At 34.8% G+C, this 16,888-nt stretch overlaps 1 protein-coding gene across 1 annotated transcript in view; it reads right to left on the reverse strand.

The window, feature by feature from the left end:
• Positions 1-16,888, reverse strand: part of Cdh12 (cadherin 12) — a 272,648-nt gene that overhangs the window by 177,652 nt on the left and 78,108 nt on the right. The window contains exon 2 of the mRNA XM_047555876.1: positions 6,317-6,611. Within this exon, the coding sequence (XP_047411832.1) occupies positions 6,317-6,611 (295 nt within the window). The remainder of the gene's footprint in view (positions 1-6,316; positions 6,612-16,888) is intronic.

The raw sequence follows: 16,888 nt of genomic DNA on the forward strand, positions 1-16,888 counted from the left end.
ACCCACGTATGATTTCAAGTTCATGCTATAGCTGGATATGGTGGCACACACCTGCAATCCTAGTGACTGGGGAGGTTGAGGAAGGAGGATTGCAAGTTCGAGGTCAGTCTCAGCAATTTAGTGAGGTCGTAAGCAAATTAGCAAGACCCTACTGAAAATTTTAAAAAGTAAAAGGGGCTTCATATAGATATAAAGTTTTTGCTATATTTTATGTAAAAGCAGGGAGGACTCGGAAAACCAAGAACTTAGACGGTGGACCTTAAAGTCATGGGTAGTATTCCCAATATTAAAGATAGTCAAATGATTTCCCACATTGAGTACCCAGATTTCAGAGTTGTGATGGACGGGTTAGTCCTTTATGCCGTTCATTATTCCACTTTTTCACAGAAATATCTGCAGAAATTGCCTCCACACTTACGTCACCAACCTGTTCTAGGTATGTTGTGGGTAAGTAACAGGCCTCTGCACTTTCAGATTCTAAATGGAGATGAGCTGAACTCAAGAACCCTGTTCCATCTGGACTTGATTTAGATGATTGTCAGGGGCGGGCTCTGAGGGCCCCAGAGCCGCACCGTGGCCTGATCTCTAAGATGGCACCTGGCAGCTTGCCAGACATAGCTGCACTCATATACAAGTTTTAGGAAGTAACTCTGGTTGGCTGTTGTACATGAGGCGATCCTGGTATCTGCCTGGAGACTGTTCCTTGATAGGCTGACTTTCCTGGTAGTCTACTCTCTGATAAGCTGATGTTCTCAATATAAGTCTGAGACTTGTGGAATAAAGCCCTTTTGGTTCCTGTGATGAAGAAGAGCGTACGCGTTGTGATTGTCCCCGCGGGCGGTGGGCAATCATAGATGATGAGCTCCTGGACTTTGAACTGATATATAATAGGATAAAAACTTGGGGTCCTAGGAAGTGATTGAATATATATTGCTGGAGAGGAATGTCCAGAATTCATGAGAATGCAGGAGGCTACAAAGTGTTAGGCAGAATATAAGAGGATCAAAATTATCACAGCTTCTTCATGTTCATGCTTTTGTGTCATTGCAAAATGAGGGGTGAATTTACTTATCCCAGATTAAGCTAACCTGAGCCAATAGCTTGGCTATAATCTCCAAGTTTTGGGTCAATGCATTAGGTAACAATAGATAACTGATACACAACCTTCATCAGTTACTGAAAAGGAATATCATTAGTAATGAGACAAATTAGAACCATGTCCTATCTGATGGAACAATAAGAATACTGCACTGATTCTCTGGTATCTTGGACAAATATATATATATATATATATTTATATTGGACAAATATATATATATATATATTTATTTATTTATATTTATATATCTTTAGTTTATACATGAGGCAACCACACAACTCAAAATGAGGGTTATTCTAAAAAAATCACTGGCCAGAAATCTCTGAAAGTGTTAGGGTCATGCCTGCCAGGAAAAGGCAAGGAAGAGATCCAGATTGAAGGGAACTAAAGATATCTAAAATATAAATGTGATGTATGATTTGGAACTTGAACTTTAAAGTTTAACACTTCATTGAGACCATTGATGAAAACCGAATGGGGTCTAAGGATTAGAGTGTAAATTCCAATCTGAAGGTGAAGGTTGATTCTCGATAAAGAGGGAGAATGTATTAGGAGCACAAAAGTCCACCTGCTGCCTCCTGACAAGGACCGCCCTGAAGAGCATAGACCGATGCCCAGGAGATTCCTGCTCTGCTGTGCTACCCAGCTGCTCTCAGTTACCACATCGGGCTCTCAGACAAGGCAACATATGTATTTTATTGTTTCTTGGGGTTTATTTTCCCTCTGTATGACATCTCTGTGAAAATAAGCAAGTGTGGGCATTTATAGGTGTTTCCACATCAAAACAATGATGTAATAAGTTAATGCTAAGTATAGTTAAGATCTTCACTATTTCCTTCTTGGAGATATCCTTTCTTCAGTACAAACCAAATATACTGTCTAGTCAACAACCTCTGAAAGACCCTAATAACAACAACAAAAAATTCATTTTAGCATTTCTCCCCAAACTTTATGTGAAACAAAATAGAGTTCTAAGAAAATATGAAAAGAGTACTTCTTAATTATTTTTTATTAAGCCAGTAGTTAATTTTTTCAATGTACCTTGGTTTACTTAAACTTTTAGTAAAGCTTTTTCTAAGAAGGTGGATAAGAGATTCCTATTCTTCAGATCTGTTTTAAGCAGGAACCCCATTCTAAAATTATATATATAAATATAATATATTTACTGTAAGACAATAATATAATAGGCATTCCAAAATTCTAAGAATATTCTCTGAAATTGAAATCTAAAACTGTTTCCCCAAGATCGTTTTTTAGTAGCTACTAACCCTAGAAAAACAGTATAATTATGATTAAATCCATTCCAAAGAGCCTGGGAGATGTTCTTACTTTGTCAGATACAGAAATTACTGAGTTTTATAAAGAAAAAATAAAACATATAAAAATAATGTACAAAGGGTTTTTTTTTTTAAGATGAAATAAAATAAAGAATAAAAATCTCTGGCTACATTATCTGGTACCTTGGTATTGCTTAGGGAGTGGTACATTTTACTACATAAATTATGATTCATGATTCGCAATTGACAACTACTAAAACATGTCATGGAGACCTGGTTATTAATAATCTAATCAGCTGTCTCAAAATGAGTTAGCTGACGCAGAGGGAGAGACCACAGTGTGAATATGGATTTAAACTCTTGAAACCTTCCAGTGTTCCATGGAAAGTAACTTAAACTGCATAATCTACTGATGCATAATCATCAGATATTAAAGAGGGCACATTCCTGCAATTCATTGTAACTCTAGTGATCTTAAAGAATTAAGACCACATTCATAAAGTCTAAATTTGTCTCCAAGGAGTAGCTTTGAGTTGGAGAATATCTGGATCATTAAGTAATTTCCTTAGGTCAAAGTAAAAGCACTTTATCTCTGAATATTACTTCCATGGCATATTGGATGTAGCAGAAGTTGGTAACAGAATGACCTTTCTCTTAAACAATTCATAGATTCAGTAGAATTTTCTTCAACTTAGGGAATTAAATGCACTCCATAGTGTTATAAGTCTTAAATATTGATTTTCCTCTAAAATCTCAACCTGCTCTGATCACCACCATTCTCTCTTTATACACTTACGTTCCATGTAATTTTCATTTCACTTAATTTCTTTGCAAGTTATTTGAGTACCATGATTTCAGGTATCTAATCCATGATTGTAACATAGACATTTGCATAAGACACTTCATTCCAATACTACTTTGTGTTCTCTTTTGTATTACAAAATAAATTTTTTCACTATACGTGTTTTTAAATTGGTTGTTTCTTTTCTTTTAAGAAATTGAAATTATCACATTCTCAGTGGTTGGGAAAGAAAAGTTGTATCATAGGGAATGCCTCAAGTGAGATGTGTTGTAACCAAAGCTACAATTTGAATTTAATGTGAAGAGTTCCATTCAGTCTGGATCAATTTAAATATTCCCAGAAAAATGTCAAAGAGGAAGGGTTGTCTAGATTATATGGGGGTGGGTGGTAGTTAGGAAGGTAGGGGAAAAAATAAACTTTTATTTGCTTATCAGAGCAGTGAACCATTTCCACCCAGTAAGAAGGGCATACTTGAGAATGGAGTTCAAGTAATCTGGAAACATCCAGTAAATACAAGTTCTGGATATACAATAGTTGTTGGTGAGATTTAAATTAGTCATGGAAAAAGAGAAGCAACAGATGCCGCAAGTGTAGGTGGCTCTCCAGTGCCTTGGGCTTTATATGTGTGGGGGCCTTATGAAGAAAGGCAAAAGCAATGTATGCTACATTTTTACTTTTAACATTTAATTCATAGGTGGTGCTTGTACCTCGGTATTCATTTGAAAAGAGCACAGTATGTAAATGTATTTCAAGAAAACCCAGAGTAACCTACAATATGTAAATAGTTTCAGATTCGAAAGAAATACTCCAGCTATGAAAAAATGTGGGTACACTTCAGTGAATCTCACCATCATGTACATCCAGAAGACTGGGCTCCTAATTAGAATAAGTTATACTCCAGGTATGTATACTATGTCAAAATATGCTCTACTGTCATGTATCTCTAAAAGGAACAAATAAAAAATAAAATTGACAGTGGAAAATGGGTAGGGTGGTACAGGCCTCTAACCCCAGCTACCACAAGGCTGAGCAGGAGGATGGCAAACTCAAGGTCAGCTCAGGAAACTTGGAACCCATCTCAGAATAAAATGGAAAGAGCTGGGGGCAGGGCTGCAGCTCAGAGGTAGAGTCCTTGCCTTGAGCAGGAAGACTCGGGGTCTATCCCCACTACCATGGGATGGAAGGAATGTGCTGCAAACCAAGTTAAGTTTTTACTGGAGTCTTTTGAGTAGTCAAAGAGAAATTTTATTAATGGCACACTTCACACAGCCTCATTTTCCACAGACCTTTCCAATTTCTCATGGTCTCACAGTAAATAGTGTTACACCCTGAAACTGTAAAAGCTGGGTCTACTTCATTTTCTCATTTACCTACCTTTCTCCTGATTTTCCAGATTGATTTCTTTTGTCAGGCACTAGCTGCAAATTTTCTAAATAAGGGCTTTGGCTCTTTGGCCCTGTACTTTATCCTAATCAACAAAAGACCTAATTGTTTATCTAATGAGACAGAATTTTCTGATACTGTAACAAGATGTGTGTGTTTGCTTTAAGGATGTTGTTTTAGTAATAGAATCACTAAACATTCCAAATTCATGTCGATATTTCTAATTTATACAAAGTGACTGGGTTAAACTACTTATCTACTGAATAGCATTGTTTTCTTAAAAGTCTTTTTCTCAAAGAATGTTACCTTTACTTTTCTCCTCCCTGTAAACTAAAGACACAATTAATAAAATTGTCTCCCTCATTTCCTGTTTTCTGGTAGTGCATTCTTCTTCCCCACTCTATTTCTAAATATCCAGCAATCATAATGCTGCATAAAATGGGCAATTCAAAATGCATCTGAAAATGAATGAGATCTGCAGCTCTGAGTACACAAATTAAAATTTGGAATCTAAGTGAACTACTTCCATTTGATTTCTTAGGTAAGGGTGAGAGTATGGTCTCTGAATGGCTGATAAGGTCACACACACAATTTCAAGTGCATTTGTAGTAAATCTATGTGACAACTTCTATAGCCACTAACCTGCTTCTGCCCTCGGGGCAGTGTGTGCAATCTTCCCTGCATGTCCTGAACGGTTGTAGGGGAGCAGCAGCCCTCTGAGACATGTCAGACTCAGGAAATATTAAAAATGGCTCACTACAAGTTTCAAGTTTAACCTACGTGTAGCGACTTTATCTTCCATATGTGATAGGAACTAGAAGTTCCTGAAGATAATTTCTTTAATCAGGAATATTGAACAAAAACTTCTAGTCTCTTTTCTTTTTGCTCCATTATTTTGATTACAAAAATTTTAAACACTCATAAAATTTGAAAAAATAAAAATGTGCTGTGAATACCAGTGATAGGAACTAGAAGTTATAGGAACTAGAATATAAGAATGAATTTGCAGTTGTGACCAAGGAGTAAAAATCTTAATTAAAATGGCCATTAAGGCTAGAATTCTCAGCTTAGTTAACCTTATGGTATATATTATAGGAATTTGTGAAGTCTTTGATGTTGAAATATGAATTTATATTAAATACAGATTATTAAGAATGATGATGTCACCATAGTCAAATTGTAAATTTATTCTAATAATAAAATCATAACATTATTTTCTTTGTTGTTTGGTAGTATAACTAATATGGAATATTTATATACACAAAATAAATGATCTTACCATTCTCAAATCTCTATTGATTCTAAAAAGGGTGTAAAACACCTCTTTCTGTACTCTTTCTAGGTCAGACTCAGTACACATTTTGGTTAAGATTTGCATACTTGAGTCAAAATTTCTCTCTGGTATTTGGTGGTATGAGGTAGTTAAATCCAGCAGTCAGTTGGTGTCTAGAATTATTAAGGATAATCCATTTCAATACAAAATAATTTTTATTCTTGAATTATAAGGGGGTGTTATGAATTAGGTAAATCAATATGTGGGAAACACGGAGAATGGTCTATATTCTAATTGATACCTTCATAATGAAGAGAAAAAAGAATTAAATAGAAAAAGCTGAGAAAATAAATAAAAAAAATTGCAGCCTCTATATTTGAAAAGTAATTGGAGAATTTACAAATAATATATTTACATTAACCTGAAAATGTGAATGTTGGAGAAGTTTATTAGCATCTGACAGTTTTCATTTGCCTACTTACCCACAGGAGACATTTCTGGAACACTAGCAACATAAGGTCCATCCAAAAACTTTGGCTCATTGTCATTAATATCCTGCACTTTGATGATGAACTCTGATTCAGGCTCCAAGGGTTTCCTGGTCTCTATGTCCACAGCCTGTGCACGCAGGGTATAGAAAGGTTTTTCTTCTCTATCCAGGCTCCTTATTGCATGAATATCGCCTGTAGTTTCATCAATGGTAAAAACGGTGCCAGCACCGTCTCCCGAGAGGGTGTATTTAACAGTACCCTCTCCCTTGTCCAAGTCAGAATGAAGCTTTGGGGTGGGGGAAGATAGAGAGAGAGAGAGAAGGAGAGAAGAGAGGGAGACCATTAAAAATGTTGCCATTATTAAAGAGTCATATCTTGCAGTATAATTTATTTAATTAGGAATATTAAACAAAAACAGTCTCTTTTCATTTTTCTCCATCATTTTTGAATATAAAAATTATAAACATTCAGGAAATTTGAAAAAGTGGGCAGTGAATACCTGTGTGTATATATGTGTGTATATATATATATATATATATATAGAGAGAGAGAGAGAGAGAGAGAGAGAGAGAGAGAGAAAGAGACAGAGATTCTAGATATAGTTATAGAAGATCTTTCAGTTATAAATGATAGACTATCTCATTTTAACTGATTGAGATTATATGAATTATCTAATATTAACCAAATTATTAGTAGGATCAGTGGTTTTCATCTCAAATTAATAGATAAGTTTCTTCTAATTCATTCTGCATATAGAATATTTCTTGTTTGTAATACAGAGAAATTTGAATTCAGTTAATTTCTTTTGAAATTCAACACATTATCAGTTCACTGTATTGTACCATGAAATAAGATACACATGATATCAATAAGGGAGAGAATCAAAGAGAAGGGAATTCATCACAGTGACGTGGTCCTCATTGCTCAAACTGGAGTCCAAGAATAAGTGAAAGGCTCAACATAGCTTTGGAAAATCATAAATTATCCCAGAATAAGTAAATATATGCAAGAAATAGCACATTAAAAGATCATGTTATATAAAGTTTGTTAATACATATTCTTATAATTAATATAAATAAACATATTTTATAATTATTTTACACAATAATTTGTATTCATATAATTATATCATCTACATTTGTTTTAATTCAGGTGCTGATATAAAATGTTTTAAACTGTTTTCACTCATAATGGAATAATTTTCTGATTTCAGTTTCCGAGATTTTATATTTGGGAGCTCATTGTAGTCAACAGATCACTTAAAGAAACAACGTCGAACTTTTATGGTGCCCATAACCATTGGACTGTGCCTTACAATCTGCATACTGGTACTGCTCTCTGGCAAAATTTTGGTACAAAAATGACTTATGTTTGTTAATATTGTAGCACAAAAGAGATTTAAAATATTTTTAATTACATAAACATATTTTATTTGCAATTACCTTTCTGGGTGTTGGTATCAGTAACATCAAATTAGAAATACCGATTAAACGTAAGCTCAACATTAGTACCTCTTTGCTTTCAAGCTTGACATTGTGATTTACATTCAGTAAAATGTTATTCTTCAGGTTAACATTATTAACTTGAATTTATTCATTTTGGAACTTTTATTTACTTCAAAACTTGCTCTGAAAATATATTCGTGTGTGAGTGTAAGCATAAAGATTTATACCTGGTGGTGTTAGGAGTCAGTCCTGAGTAAGTGGTAGAGGTAGGATAACAGACATACACATCAAAGACAGCCCATAAGTCACAGAACTGGGGATAACAGAAAACTTTTTCAAAGTAGACCAGCATCAAGAAAATGGGAACTGGTATGTCCAAACTCTCCAGACAGTTAATTATAATCCCTTAAGGTAACTATCGTGTCAAGATCTCTTATGATCAGGCCTTCATAACTCTCCTGTTGTGACAGGTCATCACCAAAAATAGGTCACAGCCACCTGTGACTATCTGTACCTACACAAAGACCTTCTGAGGTTTCTACGAAGGGTAACAAATCACTTAATGGAGTATTAAAAATTGAGGTAAGATGAAAAAAAAAAATACAAATCCTTTCAAAACCCCAGATCGTGCAATAGCTACCCTGTCTCTCCATGAGAATGTCCACTCAGTGCCTATCCTGTGCCTCCCTATCCTCACTATTTCTAATTAACTTCCGTCTCTGACTCTGTGCAACACACTTGAAATCCTTCCTATGGGATTGCCAAGAGCTAGTCCTACCAGCCCCGAAGTCACTTGGGCTCTGTGGGTCTTCTCTTCAAGAGTTCAGGGGCATAATTAAAAGACTAAGGCAACAATTAGAGGGCATATGAATTTGATATTTCTTTAAGTTTCTATGTTTTAATTAAGTATGAAGAAAATTGCTATGAATGATAAGAGGAAGTTTTTTTCCTCCAAATATTTTAGAAAATGCTATGAAGCATAGGAAATTTCAAGTGTAAAATCAAGCTGTAGATAAATGTTCTTTTTTTTTTGTTTGTTTGTTTTTGTTTTTTTGCAAAAGCAAGAGGCAGTTTATTGGTTACACAGGCGCCTGTGGGTGCTCAGTAAAACCTCAGCCGGAGCTTCGGTGAACTGGCACACCGGGCTTTGGGGTACAGGTTTTTTATAGGGTAAAGGGGCAGGTTTCGCGCGCGCGGTAAGCAACAGGTTTCCTATTGGTTATTTTGAATCCAGCACGTACACAGCACATAGGTTACTTGAAGGGTAAGGTTATTATATCCCAAAAAATCCACAATTATTACTTGGTATTCTTGGTATTTTTATGGTTCCTGGTTCCCGCTTATCAGTTCCTGATTGTTCAGGCACTCCCTGGGACCCGATGATCTATGCTTTCCCAACCGCCCTATTCTTTCTTAACCTAGTTATCAGTTTAACGACCTCCAGGTAGGCCGTGCAACCTTCCCAGGGGGGGGTTTGGTAGAGTGTCCTAGGTCATGGGTTTAAGACAAAGAGCTGGGGCCTTTCATTTCCCCCCTTTTTCTTTATCATGGATAGAATCTTATATCCATTTGTCCATCCTGCCTCGGTTATGCTGATGTTCTAAAAGTCCCAAGAAGTGAGCGCACCCTACATCTTTTATAGGTTAAAGTCTCTTTTGTTCTCCAGTTCTCTCCCCGCTTACCTCTCTCTCCTTCCTGCCTTCGTGACTAGGCCCGGTTTTACATAAGTGAGAAGCCAAGGGCAGGGGGAGGGCCAAGGTGATTCAGACAGGTAAGGGCCCAGGGGGCATTAATTAGCATCTCCTTGCTTGCAGTCCTTGATAAAGGCAGGTAAATTTGGTCATCAATGGGCTCCGGAGATCCTTGACATTCCATTCTTCCAGGGGCAGTCTCCAACTTCCAAAGGCAGATGGCTTTATGGCCTCCATTTCCTCGAATTGACCCGATTTCCTATTTCTACACTAACTACCTGTCCTTAATTCTGGCTTCATTCCCCCCTTTAGCTATAGGAACTCCCAACTGCTTTAAGGGAAAGGGGGCGTCGGTCGTTCTGGCTGCTTCGAAGCTGAAAGGGGGCAGTGAGGGGCAAGCAGTTAAATGTTGTGTTTACATTCCTGATAACCTGGACAATGTTAAAGTTCCCAAATAAAGGCCTTGTCCTTTCCAGCCTTTGCTAGGTCTAGTTATGGGAACAATTTCTCAGTTCTTCCACCTCCTGGTGAGAGATTGACTTCTGTCATTTTCATGATACTCAGTGGCATGTTCCAGATGCTGCAACATTTACTTTGTACTAATTGCATTTCAGTACTCATGTCTTTTTGTTCTTCTGTCATAGAAGCACCCACCCCCAGATGACTTTACAACCTGCTCTTCCCCAACCAGACTTCTACCTTGGACCCCTCGATAAATGTTCTTTGAACTTAGGAATTTCAAATTACAAATTTCAATCATATCTTTTAAGATATTTAATACAGTGGGTATTGCTGTAGCTTTGGAATTTATCTAAAGATATAAGACAGGCAAAAGCTCAATGCAATGGGAATGACTTCATAAAATGGATCACTTTGCCAATAGTTCAAAGAATATGTGCTGATATCTTCAGAACTGAGTGAAAATTCCAAGTTGGTTTTTTTCAAAGTACTCCAAGTAGAATTACAAACAAAACAAAACAAAACAAAACACAGCACATTTAGGTAAAATCAAAAATGTTTTCTTTTGAAAATGTCATAAGAATAAAAATGCAAATGTGTTTCTATCCCTATCCAAAATTTAAATTAAATTCACTTGCTGGTTTTCCTCAATCTTCTACCTTTTCCTCCTTCTAGTTTAAAAAAATGAGCTTTTCAGAGATTATAGCTATATAAAAATACCTGAAAATACATTAAAACTTTGAGTTGCAAATGAAGTTGAAACTCTTGAAAGATTATAATTTTTATAGGAATTGAACGCATGATAAAACCTTAATGCAGATCACAGGTGTTATCCTGAATTGACAGGCAATATTTAAAATTAGCTATTCAATACTGAATAACTCAAGAACAGGGGTGATTAGCATAAAGTGCAGTTATTTTCTATATCAAATCTGATGCTAAATAAATAATAATGCCCTGATGTTGGATAATATAAAATTTTCTTTAGTTAAATTATAAAATATTTTGAATAGAAAATGGGATAAATTAAGATGAGAATATCATTCATTCACTTAAAAATAGCTTATTATATTTTACTTATATGTTCTAGAAATATATATACAAATGGAAAGTGTAAAAAAGCATGGAAATATATTAGCTATAACTTATATACATATGTAAATATTTCTCTGTATGTGAACACTTGATGTAAAAAACTGAGTTGACATATTTCAATAAGAGTACCATAATTATTTTTCAGTGTCACTTGAAATTCTTCAATTCTTTTAAGTGACCACATTATGTTTATTTAGTGAATTTGAATGCTATAATGTACATTACCCATTCTTTCTTAAATAATGTGGTAAATGTGCATCTGTGTATATTTTCTTACATTTATGTCTCTGAAATAAAAAGACAAATATCAAGAACAAAACTATGATCATTTTTATGAATCTTGAGAGATGTTGAAAACTAAGATTTGAGACATTTATCTCCATAGATAGAACTGCTGTACCAGGCCTTTCAACAATGGAATGTAGACTGAGCCTACTCTGTGAAGCAATTTCATAATCTCATTTGCATAAAGAGGGCTGGGGCAGAAGGATTCACATGCTTTGCCTCATTTTTGGGTGGTGTTAACTGTAAAAATAAAGTCATGGGGCATGCATCATTTTACAGTCACTCCAAGCTACACATACAGCATGCTGATAACTCCACCAAAATTAAATTTATTTTCCTTTATGACAATTTAAAAATAACAGTCAGAAATGTGTCTTATTCCAAGTAATAAAAATAAACTGTTGCTGAGTAGGTGCCGACTGCATTTACTGACTGAAGCAGCCAAGTCCAATAATATCATTTTTTAGTATTGACACTTAAAATAAAATTTCTCCCAGAAACAGAGTTCCATAAATGATGGATGTGGAAATAGACACTGTCCAGGCAGTTGCTTTGTGGAAGTGGTGGTGTTATTTTCTGATGTGTTCCAAGTCATCTCAGATGGTGCGTGAAAATGAGATGCCAAGAGAGGCTTAAAAAAGATACTGAGGACTAGCTTCAGAGTGTGAGCAAATCTTCAATTTCTGTGCTCAAAAGTTTTGAGAAAGCTAATCTAAAGTTAAATGTTTACTAGCATCTCTCTGATTATATTTTGGAAGCTGCTGCAAAAAAAATGGAGTATATTCTTACTTTCTACGGGTTGAAAAGTGCACATAAAATGGAAAATGCTTTTGTATCACCATGTCCAGCAGTGATTTTATTTTTATTTTTCCATTTGTCAGGACAGGGGAATATTTACCAGACATGAAGGGAGTATGGGGTGTGTTGGGAGGAAAAAAACCCACTAATTTTAAAAATGTAGTTTTTGTATGAAAACCAATAATTATGTTTAACAAATACTATTATTAATTCATATGTATGTGCATTTTACATAAGTGCAGTAGACTTACCTGCTGGACAAATTTTACTGAGTTACCAGTTTACTGCTACATGTAACAATTTAACATAAACTCTGCATTATTATGTAGTCCCTAAATCTTAGAACTAGGCACATTTCCTGGAGGGAGATGGAAATGACAATGCTGGACTGTTACAGTTATGAGACTTATGAAGTTGTGGTGTGATTGTAAAAATGGAAAGCTGATACAAAACATTTTTTCAAGGAATTTTACAGAAAAAATAGTTGTTGCCGCCTTTGAAATATTATTTAAAATCTTAATTTCTTTGTTCTTTAAAACAGATACTGTTTTGTAAATTGCTCCTTGTGCTCCAAATCTCATTCATTCATCCCTTTCTTAACTTTCATAAGCATTCATTTCACCCCTTCTCCTATTGCCTTAGTCTCTGAGGTTGAAATTGGTAGAATTTTTTGAGAGAATTTTATCTTTCGTTTTCTTAAATTATAAGAAAATATGGAAAAAATAGGAAATGGGGGACATTCATTGTTACTTTTTTTTTTTAATTTTTTTTTAGATGTTGATAGACCTTTATTTCATTCATGTATTTATTTGTGGTGCTGAGAATCGAACCCAGGGCCTCACACATGCTAGGCAAGCGCCTACCACTGAGCTACAACCCCAGCCCCACTTTTTTTTTACCTATTTGTATAGGTCAGTTTTTAAAATTTTTTAAAATTTTGTTTTTATTAGTTATACATAACAGTAGAATGCACTTTGATACATCATGTATAATGGAGTATAATTTCTCATTCTTCTGATTATATATGATATAGAATCCCACGGGTCATATAGTTATGTATATACATGGGGTAATGATGTTTGATTAATTTTATTACCCTTCCTCCTCCCAAACCCCCTCCCCTCCCTTCACTCCTCTCTACCTAATCTAAAGTAACTCTATTCTTCCCTAGCCTGCCCCTCATTGTGAATTAGCAACCACTTATCAGAGAAAACATCTGACTTTTGGGTTTTGGGGATTGGCTTATTTCACTTAGCATGATATTCTCCAGCTCCATTCATTTACCAGCAAATGCTATAATTTCATTCTTCTTTAAGGCTGAGTAATATGGAGAAAAAGGTACACTCATACATTGATGGTGGTACTGCAAATTGGTATAAACACTATGGAAAGAGGCATGGAAATTCCTCAGAAAACTTGAAATGGAACCACCATTTGACCCAGCTATCCCACTTCTCAGTTTATGCCCAAAGGACTTAAAATCAGCATATTACATAAATGTTCATAGCAACTCAATTGACAACAGTTCAACTATGGAACCAACCTAGGTACCCTTCTTCAGATGAATGAATTAAAAAAAAATGTTTTATATATATATATATATAACTGGGCATATTTCCTGGAGGGAGACAATGCTGACAATGGTGGATTGTTACAGTTATGACCCTTAAGAGGTTGTGATGTGAGGGTAAAAATGCAAAGTTAATACAAAGCATTTTTTTCAAGAAATTCTATAGAAAAATATTTTAACATTGTTGCCACCTTTTGATATGTTATTTTAAATCTTAATGAATTTATATGCATACTGTGGAATATTAGGTCAGGTTTTTGTTTGTTTGTTTGTTTGTTTGTTTTTTGCTAAGACCAGAAGATCTGACAAGAACAATATAGAGGAAGAAGAATTTATTTGGGTTTCACAGTTTCAGAGGTCTCAGGCCATAGACAAACTGGTTTGATTTCTCTGGGCCTGATGGGAGGCAGAACATCATGGCTGAAGATTGTGCCTGAGGAAAGCAGTTCAGGACATGGCAAAGAAGTTGAGTTGACCGAAAGCTCTGATTAACAGGGACAAAATATAAACCCCAAAGGCAACCCCCAGTGACCCACCCCTCCAGCCATACCCTGCCTGCCTACAGTTACCATTCAGTTAATCTATTCAAGTGGATTTATGCATTAATTAGATTAAGACTTTCATAACTGAATAATTTTCCCTCTAAACTTTCTTGCGTTGTCCAACGCATAAGCTACTGGGGGACCACCTCTTATATAAACCATAATACTTATAAAATTTCTGATTATGTGCCACACCACCTTTCTTTTCCAATAGATTTGTAATACAATTCAGTTTATGTGTTATTAATGAAACACTTGCCTAAATAACACGTGTTTCTCTCTTTTTCCAAATTCAGTTCAGTCCTAGAATGATTGTGGTTCTCCATCTCCTAAGGGCACAGCATTAACACCTCCACCCTTCCCCCTATATCTCCTCCCATTTCTTCCCCCACCTTTCATCATCTGTCCCAAAGATTTACGAATTCTGTCTTGCTTTTTATGTAACCCCGATGGTTAACTGTAAGTGCCCACTTGATTGGTTTATGAGATTCCTAAAGATTTGATCCAATATTATTCTGGGTGTTTCTGTGTGGGAGTTTCTAAGACATTAACATTTGGGTTCTCAGTAGAGTGAAAAAGTTAGGTTGTCCTTCCTTGGGTGAGTGGACCATATCCAATCAGCTCAGGGCCTCACTAGAAACAAAAGGCTAACCCTTTTGTGAAGAAGAAGGAACTCCTATTGCCTGATTGCTTTAGAGCTGGGTCACTGTCACATCTTTTAAAATAATTTTTGCTTTGAACTTGAATTATTAGATCTTTCTGGGTCTTGAGGCTACTTATATTTATACTGGAATCACATCACCAACTTTGATGGGTCCCCACCTTGATGACTGTATATCTTGATACCAGTGAGTCTCCATAATGATGGAGCCAGTTTCTTATCAGCCAATTTCTTATCAATGTCTACATTTATATATATCTATATCTATGTGTGTATCTAATAATTTGATTATTTCTGCTTCTCTAGGGGACTTTTACTGATACATAAGTTCCCAGGGGTTTTCTATAAGTTGATGCTAAAATATTTTTTAAAACCCTAACAATTGCCATAATGTAAATATTTTTGTTTCACCACCAAATAATATGCAATGCTGATGTGCTTTATGTGTTTTCTTTTTAAATATGAATTTTTTTTCTATTATATAATCTATGTTCATTTGTTTATATTATTTTATTTTTTTCATACACTTAATCTCATCCTATTTCTCAGGCCAACATCAATCTCCTTTTCAGAACATACCTCCCAGAGGAAGGTCTAAACCTTCCTAACCCAAACAAGAGAACTTGGAATTTTTCTTTGTTAATCTCCTGGTTTGGAAACCAGATCTTGTATCTTATATTTTCTTCTACTTTGGTTCATTCTTCTGTTTGCAAATATTAATGTCATACAATGTCTTCAGAATGGTTCTGTTACTGGAGTCTTTGCATACCAGAAAGTGCCTTTATTTTGCAGTCATGTACAATTAATTATTGTCTGGGTACATATTTCTAGGTTGGAAATCTGTCTTCATACATTTGAGGGGATTATTGTATTTTCTTGTGCATTCACTGATTTCTGGAAAGCAAGACAGAATGTCTCATTACTTTGTAGACAATGAGCCTTTTTTCTATTTACTTTAAACTATTTAATTAATTATTTAGTAAATTTTTCTATTTATTTAATCTTTTTAAATCTTGGTATTCTAATTATTTAGACAATTATATCCAAATATGTAGTTTTGAAAATTTTCAATATTTTTCTCCAGGTTGAGTTTATGTGTGTTTTCCCTCAGGATGTGCACTTTGTAAACTTTTCAGTTAAAAACCTATTTTTCTTCAACACTTAGACATTTTCTTCTAGGATTATTTTCCTTATTATTTCTCATCCTGTTTTCTCTGTTATTTATCTAGAATTCATATGTTCAGTGTTAGAAATCAAGAATATTTCATATATCATATATATTTCACTCACATTATTCATTTTGTATGTCTATTTCCCTAAAAAATGTTTCTATATTACAATAATTTATTGGTATTCTTTCTCATTTTCCAAGTCAGTACACACATAAACATAGACATATTCCAATACTTCTTTCTTTTACTTTGATATTCCCATTTTAAAGAATCGTATCATTATCTTGCAGAAAGTGGGTATTTTTCACATTTTTGAGGACTCTTGCTTTTTGTACTTTGCCTGAATTATCTGTTCGTTAAACATTTATTTTTGGTTTTGAAATATGAGTATTGCTAACCATATTGCTGGCATTCCTCAAATATCTGATGACTCTTAGTCTCTTAGCTTTCTGTCCATTTAAATGTTACATAATCTAATTTGCAATTATGGATTTGCGAGTTGATTAGAGTTTTGATGTAGTATTAATGGAAAGAGAACCAGTCATTGTTCTGTTTTTCAGATATGTAGTGGAGAATATTTTAACCATAATGTAGTGCCAGTCCTACTCTAAATCCAGATGATCTAAACAATAATTTCTTTTTTTTCTTATCACTTAGAATTTTTATTTTTAACTTCTTATAAAAACTTCAAAATTGTTAAACATCAATTCTTTAGTTTTTTTTAAATTTAATTTTGTCTTTTGATTCATTGTACACAAATGGGGTGCAACTTTTCATTTATTTGGTGGTTCATGATGTAGAGTCACACCATTTGTGTAGTCATAAGGGCACATAGGTAATGATGT

The sequence above is a fragment of the Sciurus carolinensis genome, chromosome 6 (genome assembly GCF_902686445.1).
Source record: "Sciurus carolinensis chromosome 6, mSciCar1.2, whole genome shotgun sequence".
Lineage (NCBI taxonomy): Eukaryota > Metazoa > Chordata > Mammalia > Rodentia > Sciuridae > Sciurus > Sciurus carolinensis.